Here is a 17,656-nt window from a genome sequence, read left to right as displayed (position 1 = left end):
CAAAAATTGACATGTTCTCTTTCATTTGCAAATGACCTTTACGATAACGTTGACAACAAAAGACCAGTTTAACACAATAAGAGCGTGAATGAAATAGGAAGAATAAGTTTTTGTTCTCTTTATCTCTGTATTACCTCTAAGAAAGACAAACTAAGAAACTAAAGTGGAAAAATAAGAATTTTATGTCAAGTCAAGCTTTAAATGACATTGGGAATAAAAAGCATAAAGATGGTTAAATGAGCAGAATTTCTTTATTTCTTTTAAACTAGTGATTTAATATGCATGTGACAATTTCAAGAACCAAACATTATTTACAATTTCCTAATTTGTAAAAAAAGCTCAAATTTGTACCATTTTGGTTAATTATTACTTCTTCTCTTATTTCATTTGAATTTAGATCAGACATAAGATGCTTTATTTTCCTCCATTATTATTAGCCGTCATTGGCCTTTTAGGCTTTAAAGATATCATAAAGATCAAAGGTTTGTTTTTGCAGCTTAATTCATGTTTCTTTTTGTGTGAAATTTGTTGTTTGTTCTATGGAAGAGCACATACGCATGAATGACAACTTGTTCAGTTTTGCAATTTTTACTTTTGTGCCCTGGAAGAGAAAAACAATGGTGTTCACTCATGCATTAAGTTTCCCTCTATGTTGACCTACCAGGTTGACAGCCAATTAAATTACCTTTAATATGGTATATAATAAATTAGCTTTCAGCCAAATTTTCGATGAGAAATCTAAACTTGAAAAAGCGTTTACTTTCTTTTTTTGCTGAGTGTATATGCCTAAACAAGCTAGGCTCTTTTTTTTTTTTGGCTATGCTGGAGGGTGGGGGGGGGGACGTAATCAGCCCCCCCCCCCCCATGTCGGACATCAGTGACGTGTTAACGACACCCAAGTCATAATCTACAAGATTGTGTCTTATGTTCTTTTTTAATTATCAATTTCTTATTCTAATCAATTAATTAGAGAGATTAAGCCCAACATCTTATTTTTAGCCTGTTGAATACTAACTAAGAGCATTGAGAGTCTATGTTTTGGGTTTGCATATCTGTTTTAGTACAATTTTACATCATGATAAAAACTTCCTAAAGTCATTTAAATTCCTACTATTTTATTGTTTTCGGAATTCCTATGTATCTTTTTTTTTTGGTTTTTTGTTCACCTTTTTACTTCGGTTTAATTCTTTAAATGGAAATTGCCATGGACCACTTATCTACCATGATTTGCATAAAATCAAACAAAGTGATGAATAGTAAAAATAGGTTTTTATGAGTTTCAAGACTGAGCACTGTTTTCCATAGGAAACGTACAGTACAATGTACATAAAATCATAAAGTTCTGCACGTTTTGGCGTGACATGTCGTTATGAAAATGTAATTATTAAAAATATCTGTAATTATTACAAATATATTGTGCATATACATTGTACATTGTATATGATTTCTTTGTTTATTTGATGGAAGTGAAAATGAATTTGAATCTTTGAATCTTTGAAAAAATGGGCGTGGCTTGATAACGGTACGCGATGACCTGGCAAATTTGTTCTCAAAACTTGCACCAGACTTGAAAGAAAAAAGTCAAGAAGCCTCATGATGAGGCTTTCTCGTGTTGCAGAATTATTGCGCGAAACGTCGGGGGGGGGGGGGGAGGGGCAGATTCCGCCCCCGGCTGATTAGGGTTCAATGGTCAATTTGACGGGGTCATCCCAAGAGCCCGACACCCACGAGTCATACAGCCCACGAGCTTGACATTGAAAAAAAAAAAGTCCATGAGTCATACAGCCCATGAGCTCGACACTAAGCAAAAAAGGCCCTCAAGTGCCAAACTAGGCACAAGGCCAACAAAACCGACACAAGACAAAATACGACCAACAGGCTCTACACTAGGCAAAAGAAGGCCCACGAGACCAAAACTGCGTCGGTCGGTCTCGTGGGTCTCATTCGCCTGGCGTGGAGCTGGTGGACCGTACAGCTCGTGGGCCTATTCTAGTTATTTCGAGCTCAATGGCCTCGTTCACTTTATGTATAGTGTCTAGCTCCTGGGCTGTATGACCCGTAGCCTGTATGACTCATGGGTGTCGAGCTAGTGATTTGCAACCCGATTTACTATTCACACTCGGAGCTATCGATGGTATCGATACATTGAGAAATTCTATTGTGTCGCTAATCATCACTCAGATGAAATTAGGATTGAATCTGAATCTGGATCTGTGTCTGTTACTCTGAAAAGCTCAGCATCTCTCCGAACGTGACTGTGAATGGAGTGCCGCTTAGAAGTCGCTTAAGCCAAATGCAAGTGCTTTTGTGGAGCTTTTTTTTAATCGACTTGTGATCTTTTACCTCCACGCAGAAAATATCGGCAGTCGTGTTTCCACCACCACACGTGACCGGACATTCAGTTAGAATCGTCTGCCTCCAGCTGGGAATGAGAAAGATGCAAATAAAAACACATATGAACAATAAGTTACACGGATTTATGGAAACACATAGAAGTAATAATTTACATGATAGATCTTCAGCTTGAAATTCCGAACATACCTGATAGTTCGCAATTGAATAGTAACGGCTCTGCAATGCTTGATTGAAAATGTTAACAAGGTATTGTGCCAAAAGGTTAAAAAAAAGTTAATTCTTAACATTTCTTTCACCGAATATGACTCTATACGTAAGTGTCATTTATTGACCTCAAATAACACTTGATGTACACTGTACTTTCAGATACAAGGCTCAGACAGTTTGGGACATTTTCCTTTTTGGTATTACTTTCATACCAAATTTCAGACTGCGTTAAAAAAAGTCCCACAATATCAGACGATGTCAAAGTGTCCAACAAGGGTAATAAAATAAACTCACTGAACCTTTTATAGCTTTTGGTTTGGTTTGGTTTATTTCTGTATTTTCTTTCTCCAAATACAATTGCAAATGAAAACAGAGTGATAAAGAGTATGCAAAAAAACAAAAAAGAGAGTTAACATACAAATCAATACAAAAAAAATATCATTTTCGTAACAACATCAATCTTTTATAGTGGCATAGGAATCAAAATATCATATTAAGGCATACTGTATCTATGAACAAAGCAGAAATCAATACAGGGGACCGTCATCATACGCAGAGCTTGACGTGGATGAGGCCCTATCTATATAGTACAAATATAATACAACACCAATTATATATGTACTCATAAAACTCTTAATCTTGATTCACGAAACACATTTTGCTAAAGAAAAAAAAACTGAAAAGAAAAACAGTGACTTGGCGCTTTAAAAAGAAAAAAAGCACGCAGCACCATTGATTTCTGCATGGTATAGTAGACAATAGAAGTGTAGGTGTGTGCGAGTGACAGTGCGTCGTGTGTGCAGGTGGCAGTGCAAGAGAGAATGAATGCTATAGCATGCCTATTTTGGGGGTAAGGTATGTGCTTTACGGAGGGTATGCAATATCAAAATAAGTGCCCCTGTAAAGTCATTATCAAAGAAAAGAACGGGAGGGAATGGCACAAATCGAAGGTTATTCCTTCCCATATCTATGAATAACCTTCAATACCTCCTTTGTCTCATTTCTATTTCTTCTATTTGAATTTGTGTATTATATGCCAGTTGAAAATATGGTTATATAAAATAAGTTATAGTATAATAGTTGATAATGATAATAATAATAATGATTATAATAAGAATATCAATGATAATAATAATGGTATATTACGGGACAAATGAATTGGGCTGGAATGTGACTTAACTTTCCATGGTGTCCACACTTGGCCTTAGCAATCATTTTAAAACATTTTGTGTCCACACCAATGAGATAGTTGTGAAGCAATGTCATGAGAGTCTCATCCATCCAGCCTCAGTGACATTGAACGACATCGGGCTTGTGATCACACGCAAACCTTTGAAATTTTATAACTTTCTCATTTTTGCCCTATTTCTAATGAAAATTTCATTGTCGTTTGCTTCCTAACCTGCTTTTATCCATCAGTCAACTAAAACTTTCATCTAAACATCATCAGCTTTTATTTTCTGGCGCTTAATTGCTGGTGGACCAATCCGACCGTGTATCAAAATCGCCCAGTGCTCCCATGCCTGCAGTTCGCGCCCGCCGCAATATGTACAGCTGTATAATGCTTTCAGCACACCCATGCGCGCAGTTATGGCGCATTTGCTGTCAGGTCGGACGAAACTCAGGGAAAAATTGCCACGGATAAAAGACAATAGAAAAGAAAAAGTATGACAATATAACACTCACTAGTAGGAGACAGGGAGGGAGGTTGGCTCATACCATTCCCAGGTGAACTTAGGAAAGCGGCTAGGCCCGAACCAGGAAGGCCAGTCCATTTTACCCTCAACCTTGACTTTCCTTAGCGTGGGTCCAGACATGACCCAAATCTTTTCCCAATCGTATGTATCCGCGTAGTGCACAATAAGTGCGTCTTGCACAGTGTAGCGTCTGTCTTGCACTCGGTCGAGCGTTCTGGGTTGAAAGATGGATACCCCACCGTAATACAACCCTTGATATGGATAGAAATCAAGCAAGCTTCAACGTTAAATTCCTTTTACATGTGTATTGTAAGAACTGAAATACGAACCTTGAAAAAAAAAACCGCACATACACACACACACAAATATGATAATATAATAAATAAATACATAAATAAAGACAACCAACCAAACTGAAAAACAAACAAACAAACAAACAAACAGCAGAATACATATTGAGGCCAAATGAATGAAAGGGATTATGTTTCAGTCATTAAAATGTATTTCCGTCAGAATTAAAGAGCAACTGACATATCAACCTAGCGCAAAGTACAAATGACAGAACTTTCTAATACTGCGCTGTATTGTAATTTCAACGTTTTTATACAATTACAATTGCACGTTCAGGTAGAAGGATGGGAGCAATCGGGGAAGGCCTAGTTTTTGGAATGTCCTACAAAAACTGTGAATAGTGATTGATTGCCTAATTATTGTTATCTATTTGCATGTTATTATTCATTAATGATGACAAATGTGCCTCGACGAATGTCGAAACTAGAAATGTCGCTACAGCGACTGGTTATACCCCCGCCAACCAACATTTCATAAGCTTTGGTCAAAACAACATTTCATAAGCTTTGGTCAAAAAACTGAGGAAGTAGTTAAATCCGCAAGATCTTTGCTTGATCTTCTGCCATTAATATGCCGTTACCATGGCAACGTACTTTCGGGTACTGTCGAAAAATGCGTCTTGCACATCTACAACCAAAGGCACACATCTGTACCAAGTTTCATGGAAATTGGGCAAAAACTGAGGAAGTAGTTTGCAACACAAAATTTTCCATCATTTTGGCTCATAATATGTGAGCTGTTACCATGCCAACATACTTTTTGTCACTGTCAAGAAATGTGTCATGCTGACCTATATCCTAAGACAAACATTCAATATGAATTCCATGAGAATTGGAAGAACACTGATGAAGCAGTTTTGCCATGAAGCATTTTGCCCTATATTTTACCAATAATATGCCGTTACCATGGCAACGCACTTTTGGGTACTGTCAAAAAATACGTCTTGCACTTCTACAACCCAAGGCACACATCTGTGCCAAGTTTTATGGGAATCGGTTGAAAACTGAGGAAGTAGTTCGCGACGCAAGATTTGCAACGGACCTACCGCCCGACCGACCGCCCGACCGACCGTCCGCTGATTCCTATATACCCCCTTCAAACTTCGTTTGGCGGGGGTATAATAATTGTTCAATGATTTGCCCCAATGCAGGAGCGTAATAAGAAAATGTACAATACAATGAAAGATTTAGCTGAGATCCTGGGGCCCGTTTCATAAAACTTGTCATTGTTATCATAGATGTGACAAGCTACTGAAATTCTTGCATCTGATTGGCTGAGAAAACATTTGTCAAATGTAGCAGTTGTCACTGATTACAAATTTTATGAAACAGGCTAAATGACTCCGAGGTGGCATGAATAGCGCTGGGTGTCGCAAAGAAATTCGTTTGAGGAGTGCAAAATTTTTCGTTTTGCTTTGTTTTGCTTTTTAATCCTAGAGACATCTTTCATGCGTAAGAGGTGGTACAACTCAAGAAAATGGCGATACGTGTTCTCATTTGCGGAGAAAAAAAGGAACCTTATCAATGAAACACAAATTTAACCGAAACAGAATCAAATGACAGCAGTAGATGAAGAATGATAAGTTGTGAAAAGGAGTAAGGCAGAGCATAATTATTATAGTGACTCACCTAATGTGCAGTATCGATTGTTCATGTTAGTGATGTTGATTCCAACAGCGCCTCTGGGAACGATAAACAGCTTATACCACTCTGCAAAAATGACAACATCTTGAGATTAGGCATAGTTCTGCCTTGTTTCCTTGCTGTGTTGATATTACTTTTCATTAGCTCATAAATCAGGAGAAACAAATACCAAGTCATGACTGCAATAACTGCATAATGTGACTGCTGAAACATCAGTTTTTGTCTCCTGTCAATGATAAAGTATGGAGTTGAATAGAAAAGTTTACAAGTGACTGGTGAAGAGCTCATAAAATTAACATAAACTCACCTCTACATCTCGGTAAAGCCTCATTGAGTGACCCGGAGACGTGGGTGCATGTTCGACCGGTTCCTTCGCATATGCCACATACATCCTTCATCTTTCCAGAGCCGTAAATTCCATCACATCCAAACTCCTTGAAAATAGATACGATGTGTAAAAACAAAATATGTACATGCAGAGCAATGCAAAACAAAACAACTTACGAAACGAGATTAGGTTAAGCATGCAGCTGGTTTAATGGCTCACTTGTCGCGAAGATGACTGTTTGGAAATGTTCATAATTATTTTGCTTATATTTGTATAGCACTCTTTGTCAAATGTATATTTAAAGCTCGTACATCTAGTTTCATGTAGGTCATGTAACTTGTCCAACCTTCTTTTCGGTTCTTTTTTTTTATTATTATTGTTTCTTCGTCCCTCTTTTTCCTCTTTCTCTCTCCGACTCTCTTCTGTCTCTCTTTGTAGAATTTAGCTTCCGTGTCTGTATTTCTGGGAAAAGAGTACATAGCGTCTCTATGACAACGGATAAACACATGTTCATACTTACAACACAATGCCTATCCACGCAGTGCCGGGTTCGTTGGAGTTCCTTCGAGTCGGTGTTGTACTTCCAACACTGCAAGCCGTCAACGAACTTGTTGGGATCTCTATTGGCGAAGAACTCGCCGTTCGTGGTTCTGCACGCCAATGTGCAAAGTTCGTTACCTGTGTTTTGTTTCGTTTCGCAGAGAAGAGAATGATTCAAATACTAATGTGAATTGTGCCTCATCGCTTTTTACTAGCCTAGATGTAGATTGCCATCTGCGTCGCCATGGATACAAGTTCAACGCGCAACGTGAGAGCGCATCGTCTTTACTCCCCGAGTAGTATGTCTAATCCTTGTTTTGCTCTCTGCCGTAAAACTCTGTTTCTTTCACCTTGATTCTCTTTTCAGTAAAAACCACATCAAACATTCACGAAATGAACCCTGAATCTTCCTCTAATCATACACATCAAGTACTAGTACATATCACTCTTTTACAACTAGTTAATAGCTATGATGTAGTAGGTAGGCCTACGTATTATACATGCATATCTTTAGATGAAAATCTCGGCTAATCCTGATACGTGTACAATGTTGTCAGAAACGAATGACGGACGAAAGGAATGATATAATCTGACCGTCAATTCGTCCCTCGTAGTTTGGTTCCCAGGTAAAAAGTCGATTCCTGAACCTCACGGGGTTTGTTGCTGTACACTCCTGTCGCCTGAAGTCATCAGAGGTAACTATTCCAGGACAGGGCTGTGAAAGAACGATCGCAGCGGTATAGTAAATTGAACGATAAATGGTATGTTGCCGTGGCTATACATTCACACGCGGATGCACACACATACAACGTGTGTACACTCACAGACAAATTTTTCTCTATCAGGTTTGTTGGTTGTTGCTGTTTTCTGTTCTTTTTTTTTGTACAGCGTTCCTGATTACAGTCTAAACAAGGATGCGCGAATACTTTGTATTGGAAAATTTCATTTCATCTAATTTCGTTTCATTGCACGATTTCATCAATTGAGTAAAAGAATAGAGCAGCAGTGGCAAATCCATGGCAACGCATTATGCGATATTAACGCAAAAGGTGTATTGCACATCTATCTTTGATAGCGGTCACACATGTCAAATCTGAAGTCAATTGCTCAAAAAATTATAGAGTAGTTTGATCCACAACATTTAAATTTGTAGGATTTTTACAAAATTTGCTGTTGCCATGGCAACGCATAATAAGATACTAACAAAAGAGGTATCTTGCACATTTTCCTTTGACAGCGGTCACACATGCCAAATCTGCATGGGGCTAATTGCTCAAAAAATGAGAGTAGTTCAATCCACAATTTTTATGAAAATGTGCCGTTGCCATGGCAACGCATTATTTGATACTGACGAAAAAGGTGTTTTGCACATCTACCTTTGATAGCGGTCACACATGCGACATTTGGGGTCAATTGGTCAAAAAATGAGAGAGTAGTTCGATCCACAAGATTTTTTGCAACGGACCGACCGCCCGACCGACCGACCGCCCGACCGACCGACCGACCGACCACCAGGTTACCCGCCATCCAAGTGATTCCTATATACCCCTTACACACTATGTGTGGGCGGGGGTATAATAAGGATTACGGGAATGGAAACGGAGGGTCCCACTAAAAAGCAAAGCTTGTACGATATGGTACCCTCAGAAAATACGTAAGAGAACGATTATGATTTAATGAAACTACAAACAGATAAAACAAAATCAAAGGAACCAATGTCAACTGACATGAGATCAAATTAGGAAGAAAAACTAGAAAAAAAAATGAAACTACAACACGTGCCATCGTGGACACGAGCAAACTGGAATCCATGATGTAAGAGTAATGATAAGACGCACCCTGGATTGTTATATTGCAAAGAATTGTGTAAGAATGCAGAAGAGCGGACACCTATCAATATTATACATAAATAGTCCCAAACTAAACAAATACAAATCTTTCATTTTCAATATATTTGTTAAAAAAGCGGTACAGTATAATACAAAAATGCAGTATGACATTTTGTAATACATGTAGAAGTAATTCATCTCAGAGTGTTTGATATGTATTTGCCCATCCGAGGATTTCATAATTTGAATAAGGCAATATTACAGATGAATATAATGTAAGCAGGGACGATAAAGGAAGACAAAGATTAAGCTTGATAGTTATACCGATGTTTCGTGACATAGTTTTGCATAAACTGTCAATAGGAAATGTCCATGAAAGCTTATCATCGACTGTTATTCCAAGAAATTTAACATAACACTTTCCAGCGGAGTACTGTCAAAAACAATTTCACCAGATAGTGCCTCTGTAGATTTGCTAAAAAGCATATATTTTTTGTTTTTTGAAGATTGAGAGATAATTTATTTGCTTCTATCCATAGAGCGACAGTTTCTAATTCAGAGTTTATTGTATTTACAAGGGTAGCATGATTATTTTGTGGAAAGAAAATAAATTTGAGTCATCCGCAAAGAGAATAAAAGAAAGAGCATCTGATGACCTACAAAAATCATTTGTATAGACAATAAACAAGAGCGGACCTATACTGAAATTCTCCGAAGGAGCCCGCGCTTGCATAATGTGAGTTACAACAATTTCTTTTTTTTTCCCCATTGTGCGACAGTTTCTAATTCACAGTTTGTTTGGTTTTTTTTGTATTTACAAGGGTAAGAGGACTCTTTTGCGAAAAAAAAAATACATTAAGTCATCCGCTAAGTAAATAAAAGAGCTAACATCTGATGAGCTACCAAAAAAAAAAAAAAAAATCATTTGAGACAATAACAAGAGCGGACCTGATAAACATCCCTGTGGGACCCCAAGTTTGATATTTAGCATTTGTGAGTTACAACCATTTAAAGAGACATATTGCTTCCTGTTCATGAGGTTGCTCCTGAAACCACTTAAAAGCCTTCTTAAAAATTATAATATCATGATTATTGGTGTAATGTGTAATGCTATGTTTTTCCCTAAATCCAAACTGAGAATTTGAAAATATACAATTTAATTTTACAATATATGTTGTTCTTTTATGAATATTTTAAAAGAATTTTGGACAATGTACATAACAAAGAAATTGGTCGGTAATTGTTAACATCTAATTTGCCACCTTTTTTCAAACAAAGGGATGACTTTTGCTATATTCATACTTTCGGGGTCGATGCCGTCAAAAAAGTAATGGATTAAATATGTGAGTGAAAGGATCCGCAGTTGACGATATTACCCGATTCAGAAGAAAATTACTGACGTCATGGTGTCTAGGTGTTTTTTTTTTAACTACTATCGTTAACGATGTTGACTATCTCAAGTATGTTTGATTAGACCGGATTCCAAATTGGCGGTGTGATAAATAATTTTCAGCACCGTTAAATTCAATACTATTACACTTACAAATCAAAAACCACAAAGTACATCGTTATTTACAGAAGTTCTCATATGTTTCCAGAAGAATTTCAATTCCGATTAGCACAAACACACACACTCACGCGCACACACACACACACACACACACTATTGCTGTGCTTAAAATCAGCCATTTCAAAATCTAGTGGACATAACTGACATTTAACCTGCTTTAAAAGTAACCTACATGAGTAAACTCATGAAGGCCGATATAGGCATACGATGTAGGACAGTGATCGACTCACCTCAGTATTACACAGCCGCATGATAGCTGAGCTGCCAACGCAGCCCTTCCCACCGTGACGGGGGCTAGGATTTTTGCAGTATCGCCGCCTCCACACGACTCCAGTACCACAAGTCTTACTACATGTGGTGAATTCGCCTTCCCACTCCGACCATCCCCCATCAATCGGTGCGGGAACTCCTCCGATTGACGACTTGCAATGTCCGTTATAACACCACTGGAGCATAACGCACGAAACCACTTAACTTACATGTTAGCTTATTCAGGAATGCCATATTTGCAGATTTAAACATAAGAACATAAATATATGTTTATATGTAAATAACAATAACTGTTATTTATATCGCACCATATCGATTAAATGAAATGCTCAAGGCGCACTCGAAGATGAAAGAACAAAGATATTCAAGATAAAGAAACAAGACACGTTCAAATGTGACATGTATATAATTATGTATGTTTTTAAGTAGACATAATTTCGTTCTATAGTAGTCCATGGGCCAAGACCCGAAAAATGGGTTGTTGGTACCATTTGAGGTGGCACAACCTTTTTGGTGTCATTTTGTTTGTCGGGCATAGATATGCTTATCAAGCTATGATAGCATTTCCAAATGAGTAGCTTAGTCATAATAAATGCACTTTTAACCAATTTGGTCTCGTATTTATATCCCTATACTTCTGAATCGAAACTAAACCGCTATACAAAGAAGAGCACTGCCTTCTGTATGTCCACATGTGTTCTATTGTAAATGCGGTGCGCTTAGTCTTTATTCAAGGCAGCGAAGGGAATATCCAAAGGGTTATGATGTCCACAGCTGTCACGCGGTGCGCTTAGTTCTTTATCTAGACCAATGTACTGTTATCATATCTAAAGTTCCTCATAAAAGGGATTATCTATACTGTTTTTATACTACCCTATCAACAAATACATCAGTTTTAAACAAAAATCACTCTGTTCATTTACAATATCATTCATTATAATGTATCGTAGTGTACCGGTACATTGTTTTTGCATTATCTTATATTGTTGGAGGGAAATAAAGCGACATTGGCGTGGTATCAGCGTTTTCACCGTAGCGTTTTCACCGGAAAATGATAAATGATTGAAAAATACGGTAATATTCACTAGGAATTGCTTTTGTTGTTGTTGTTGTTTTTAGATAAAAGGATATACACTGTATCATACGCTTTGGATATTCTCTTCGCCGTCTAGAATAAAGACTAAGCGCTGTGGACATCATAACCTTTGGATATTCCCTTCGCTGCCTTGAATAAAGACTAAGCGCACCGCGTTTACAACAGAACACCTGTGAACATACCATAGAGCTGCATTTTACAGCTCTATGGAACATACAGAAGACAGTGCTCTTCTTTATATGGCGGTTAGTTTCGATTCAGAAGTATAGGGATATAACAACGAGACCAAATTGGTTAAAAATTCATTTACTATGACTAAGCTACTCATTTGGAAATGCTATCATAGCTTGATAAGCATATCTATGCCCGACAAACAAAATGACACCAAAAAGGTTTTGCCACCTCAGATGGTACCAATATCTGGCCTGGCCCATGGACTATAGGGTGACCCTGACATAACCAACATGATGTACCCTGAAATCTTAGACAAGGGACTCTTGCTGTGTGAGTGCGTGTGTATTTGTGTGTGTGTGTGTGTGTTTTCTTTTGAAGACATTAAATCCTAGTATTTCACATTTTCTGTCAGAAATTATTTCTGTTTCTCGCTGATCGGTCAAAGCAAAGATGAGTTGAGGGCTGCATGCTCTTATCTCTTTTGCGACACACAGAACTAAGTGATATACATTGTATTACACGTTGCTTTTTTGATGTGTGCGTACAATTATACTCTATACATCTACTGCCCTAATGGAAACTTTCAAGGATTCTTTTTTCACATTAATTTTGGGACAAATACACTTCAGAAAAGCCCTAGTGGAAATAAAAAATGATACGACCAAAATGTTGATACTTTACTGTAATTTAGTCCATACTCTGCATTGATCATCACTTCAGTGTGCAGAACAATTTTTCTTTCTTACTGTACGAAAACCAATCCTCTTGAAGAGGAAATCCACCCCAAAAATAGATAAACTCCAAAAGACGAGAAAAAGAGAGAGAAAATCCCTTCATTACCTCCCCAAAATAACAAAAGCCGGATAAGAAATATGGAAGATATGACATATCGAAATTTCACATTTTTTCAGAAAACACTTCTTAATTATCCCTTATGAACAGTCAAATGAGCGAGTTGATGATGTCATGCCCGCACAATTTTTCATGTTTCGTTATGAAAATTTGAAAACTTGTCAAAAGCTACATTTGACTGGTCAAGAAGTCTTTTCCAAAAGATTCTGAAATTTCCAAATGTCATAACTTCCTTATTTCTTATCCGATTTTGATCATTTGTAGACTGTTTAGACTGCAGGGAATTTCGTTTCTCTTTTTATGGAATTTATAAAGTTTTGGGGTGGATTTCTTCTCTAACGAAATATATTTTTTCCGGTTTTGGGCTGATATGTATTTTTGCTGCAGTCAAGGTTAAAACTCACCTTATTTGTCCCGCACGGTGTGCCCTCCATCACTTGAATCCAGCCGCAGGAGCTCCACACCTTACATCCAATATGACCGCAAGTCTGTAAAATTAGAGAGGGAAGTTTATTAATATATTTGGCGAGAAAGCAACCAGTGTTTTCTCCCTGGAGATGCTATATTGCACCCTCACATATCATTTCATTAATTCTGAATAACCCGCCATCTCCACATGGTGAAAATATGTGTCTCATTTCGTGGGATCTACAGCGTTTAGACTCGGAAACAAACATGCTAGGCTCAATCCCGTCGTTATCCCTCTATTATCCCCCACTATTTTGATGAGACCTAACTTCAGGTTTCTAACAATGTTTTAACGAGATAATGAGAAACCTCTTATGAAATGTGAAAGAGCATGTAATTCCGAGAGGAATTTATCGTTTATTTTGATGAAAGTTGGCTTTGAAATAGCTGAGATATCCAAAACAAGGTATTCCTAATAAGAGTTTGGTCCCACCCTGTATTACGATTGTTTTTTGGTTCGTTTGTTTGGTTGTTGTTGTTGTTTTTTTTTTTATGTCGCAGCAATTCCACAATTTTTCACCAACTAAACTTTGAATTCCTCTTAGAACAGTTTGCTCTGTACTATTTCACAAGTGGTTTCTAGGTATCTCGCATAAAGTTAAAAGCCCAATCCTCTTTTCCGCCAATTACTGTATCATCCATTTAACCATTCAGGTTTCCTGGAATACTTATGAATTACACCCAAAAAGGTTAACCATTCACGTTTCCTGGAATACTTATGAATTACACCCAAAAAGGTTAACCATTCAGGTTTCCTGGAATACTTATGAATTACACCCAAAAGGTTTCCCAAGTGGAGGAGAAAAATCTCTTTGATTATTCCACTGACTGGCAAGAACGCCCTCATGGGGCGCCGGTAGTCAAGACCGGGGAAATGGGACAGTAATTCGAATATAGCAAAGAGGTCGAGCTATATGTGATTTTTATACTCTAGCGTTAAAATCAATATTCAATTCAATTCAATTCAAAGGTTTTATTTTCACTTCTTTCAACAGAATGTACAAAAAGTATAAATTCGACATGCGTTTGCAGGAATGATACATAGATAGGAAAAAATAACATTTGTCAGTAGTCAAAATGAGGCATTTTTCATACAAACATATATATACATTCTGCGAAAAATTTGAAATCGAGCAGTGTATATTTTGCTCTCATTGTTTACGCCATCTCTGAAGTGGGCGTGTCTTATTTGTTTCCAGTTCATGCCAGAGTTCTGGTCCTTAGATAGCCTTTTTTTTTCAAGGCCCCTCGCTTTAATGGGCGAGCGACCCCACTCAGCTGATCTCTTAACCATACAGCGAGAGGGTCTTGTCAAAAAGAACTCGATTAAAGAATTTAATTAATCTGCATAATTACGAGTACCCGCTGCATCAGCAGTGGCTGTCGGGCGGAAGCTAGGTGGTCTAGTGGATAAGATGCCTGTCTGACAATGTCCGGTGATCAGGAGGTCGTAGGTTCGAATCCTGCCCGAGTATATGTATATGCCCATAATATTTTTGTCGTGGCTACTACTAAACAACAATGAATATGGTGCTTATTTACATCACGTACGGCAATGTGTTAATCAGTTGCAATAAAAACAAGTCGACACACGAATTATATTAATTTGATGATTAAAACCACTTTCTCGTTCTGCAAACCATCTTAAAATTAGCACTACCACTCAATGTGATTAATACCCCATCTAACACTGAGAGAGTTAGCTCAACCAGGAAATGCTTTATATGCTTTTTATTGAAAAAAATGTTAGCATGGCAAAGTATTGTTCAACATCAGATAAATCAAAATGTATATTTTGTTCACTGATAGTCACATGTTCCACATATAAAGAAAAGTGCTCAAAACCTGAGTGAGTAATTGGCAATTTCTAATATTTTCATTTAAAAATGCTGGCTACCATGTCAACACAACGTTTAACATGAACAAAAAAATGAAGTCAGCACAATTATACCGGGTGTCCCAAAAAAAGCGGAACGGTGGATTTTCAGTACCTTGCGTTCTAAAAGTGATATATTTTTTGACATCATTAGAAAGAGCATCTTCCGCAGAAGACTATGATACCAAAACCATTAAATTTGGTTTAGTACTTTTTATTCTACGCCAATTTCTGTAAATGCAGTCATTTTCAATTTTTTGCGACTAATGAGATAATAATTTGGGTGCGACACGCGTTCCATACGGTGAATTGTGTACGCTCGTTGATCCATGTCAACAAAAGATAAAGCTTTCATATTGGGCGTACACACAAACACACAGAGACACAGACACACACACTGTTTTTTTCTGGCCCGTGCCCAATGTGAAAGCTGTATCTTTTGTTGACATGGATCAGTGAGCTTACACAATATTCACCGTATATGGATCGCGTGTCGCACTCAAATTATTATCTCATAAGTCGCAAAAATCCGGCGAAATTTGAAATGACTGCATTTTCAGGAATTGGCGTAGAACAAAAAGTACTGAACCAAATTTTATGATTTTGGTATCATTGTCTTCTGTGGAAGATGCTCCTTCTAATGATGTCAAAAAATATATCACTTTTAGAACGCAAGGTACTGAAAATCCACCGTTCCGCTTTTTTTGGGACACCCGGTATATTATAGCCGTCACATGAGCCAAATTTCAAGCCAAATGCTCAAAGACTGAGGGAGTCAGCTACATGTAGTATCCACTGTTTTTTTAATTTTTTAATTCAAAATATGCTGTTACCATGGCAACGCATTCTTCAACAATGACAATGATTAAGTTTGCACATCTACACACCATAGCGGTCACATGTGCCAAATATTAAGCCAAATGCTCAAAGACTCAGTGAGTTAGCCGAAACCACAACATTTTTGTATGATTTTTCAATTAATATATGCTGTTACCATGGCAACGCCTGTTCAACAATGATGAAAGATTAAGTTTGCACATCTATATACCACAGCGGTCACATGTGTTAAATTATAAGCCAAATGCTATAAGACTGAGGGAGTTAACTGAATCCACAGCATTTTTGTATAATTTTTAACGCACTGTTCAAAAATGACGGAAAAATAAATTTGTACATGAATGTATCATAGAGGTCTCATATGCCAAATTTCAAGCCAAATGCTCAAAGACTCAGGGAGTTAGCTAAATCCATTGTATTCTTGTATGATTTATCATGCAAAATATACTGTTACCATGGCAACGCCTGTTCAACAATGATGAAATATTAAGTTTGTACATCTATGTACCATAGCGGTCACATGTGCCAAATTTCAAGCTAAAAGCTCAAAGACTGAAGGAGTTAGCTGAATCCACAATAGTTTTGCATGATTATTCATTCAAAATAATCTGTTACCATGGCAACGCATTGTTCAACATTGACGAAAGATTAAGTTTGCACATCTGCATACCACAGCGGTCACATGTGCCAAATTTAAAGCTAAAAGCTCAAAGACTGAAGGAGTTAGCTGAATCCACAATAGTTTTGCATGATTATTCATTCAAAATAAGCTGTTACCATGGCAACGCATTGTTCAACGTTGACGAAAGATTAAGTTTGCACATCTGCATACCATAGCGGTCACATGTGCCAAATTTCAAGCCAAATGCTCGAAGACTGAGGGAATAAAGTGAATCCACAATATTTTGTAATGCTTTTAGTGAAAAAAAGTTACCATGACAACGCATTGTTTAACAAAGACGAAAGATTAAGTTTGCACATCTACGTATCATAGTGGGCACATGTGCCAAATTTCAAGGGAGTACTCAGTTAACCGAATCCAGAGAAGTTTTGTATGATTTTTCATTCAAAATATGCTGTTATTGTTCAACATCAACAGAAAATGTGTTCTGCTCGTCTACATACTGTAGTGGTCACATGATTGTGCCAAAATTCAAGTCAAATACTAAAAAACGCAGAGAGTTTTGTCAATCTTCATATTTTTGTATGTTTAGCATAAAAAATGCTGTTACCACGGCAACAGACTTTTTCGCACACACATGAGGCAAATCCCTCGTTTGAAGAAGCTACACCCCTGTAGACAATGCCAGTGTATATCTTGGCAATCAAGGATTTAAAAACCAAAGATATAAAACACCTGTTTCTTGACCCTGGTCTAATCTAAGCATCAGTCACCGCCACAGGGAGGGGGGGGGGGGGGGCACCCGCGAGAGGAGGAGATTGTTTTGGTTTTGGCATGGGCTATGTAGCTCCATGGTGCGTGTGTGTATCGACAAATTTCTACAATGCTCTCCTTATTCCTGTATTTTCGTTATTTATGGGTCAAATTTTTTCGTTCGAAAT

At 37.6% G+C, this 17,656-nt stretch overlaps 1 protein-coding gene across 1 annotated transcript in view; it reads right to left on the bottom strand.

Moving 5' to 3' along the window:
* Positions 1–17,656, bottom strand: part of LOC139717064 (A disintegrin and metalloproteinase with thrombospondin motifs 6-like) — a 69,519-nt gene that overhangs the window by 44,835 nt on the left and 7,028 nt on the right. Inside the window, exons 9-14 of the mRNA XM_071628573.1 lie at positions 13,317–13,400; positions 10,751–10,966; positions 6,561–6,687; positions 6,239–6,319; positions 4,282–4,510; positions 2,344–2,422 (exon numbers count right to left, since the gene is read on the bottom strand). Coding sequence (XP_071484674.1) covers positions 2,344–2,422; positions 4,282–4,510; positions 6,239–6,319; positions 6,561–6,687; positions 10,751–10,966; positions 13,317–13,400 — 816 coding nt within the window. The remainder of the gene's footprint in view (positions 1–2,343; positions 2,423–4,281; positions 4,511–6,238; positions 6,320–6,560; positions 6,688–10,750; positions 10,967–13,316; positions 13,401–17,656) is intronic.

The sequence above is a fragment of the Diadema antillarum genome, unplaced genomic scaffold (assembly GCF_040938485.1).
Source record: "Diadema antillarum isolate AM-2024a unplaced genomic scaffold, OU_Dant_1.0 scf00000071, whole genome shotgun sequence".
In the NCBI taxonomy this organism is placed as follows: Eukaryota; Metazoa; Echinodermata; class Echinoidea; order Diadematoida; family Diadematidae; genus Diadema; species Diadema antillarum.
The sequence above is the reverse complement of the archived record's forward strand: the minus strand, read 5'-3'. Positions and strand labels throughout refer to the sequence as shown.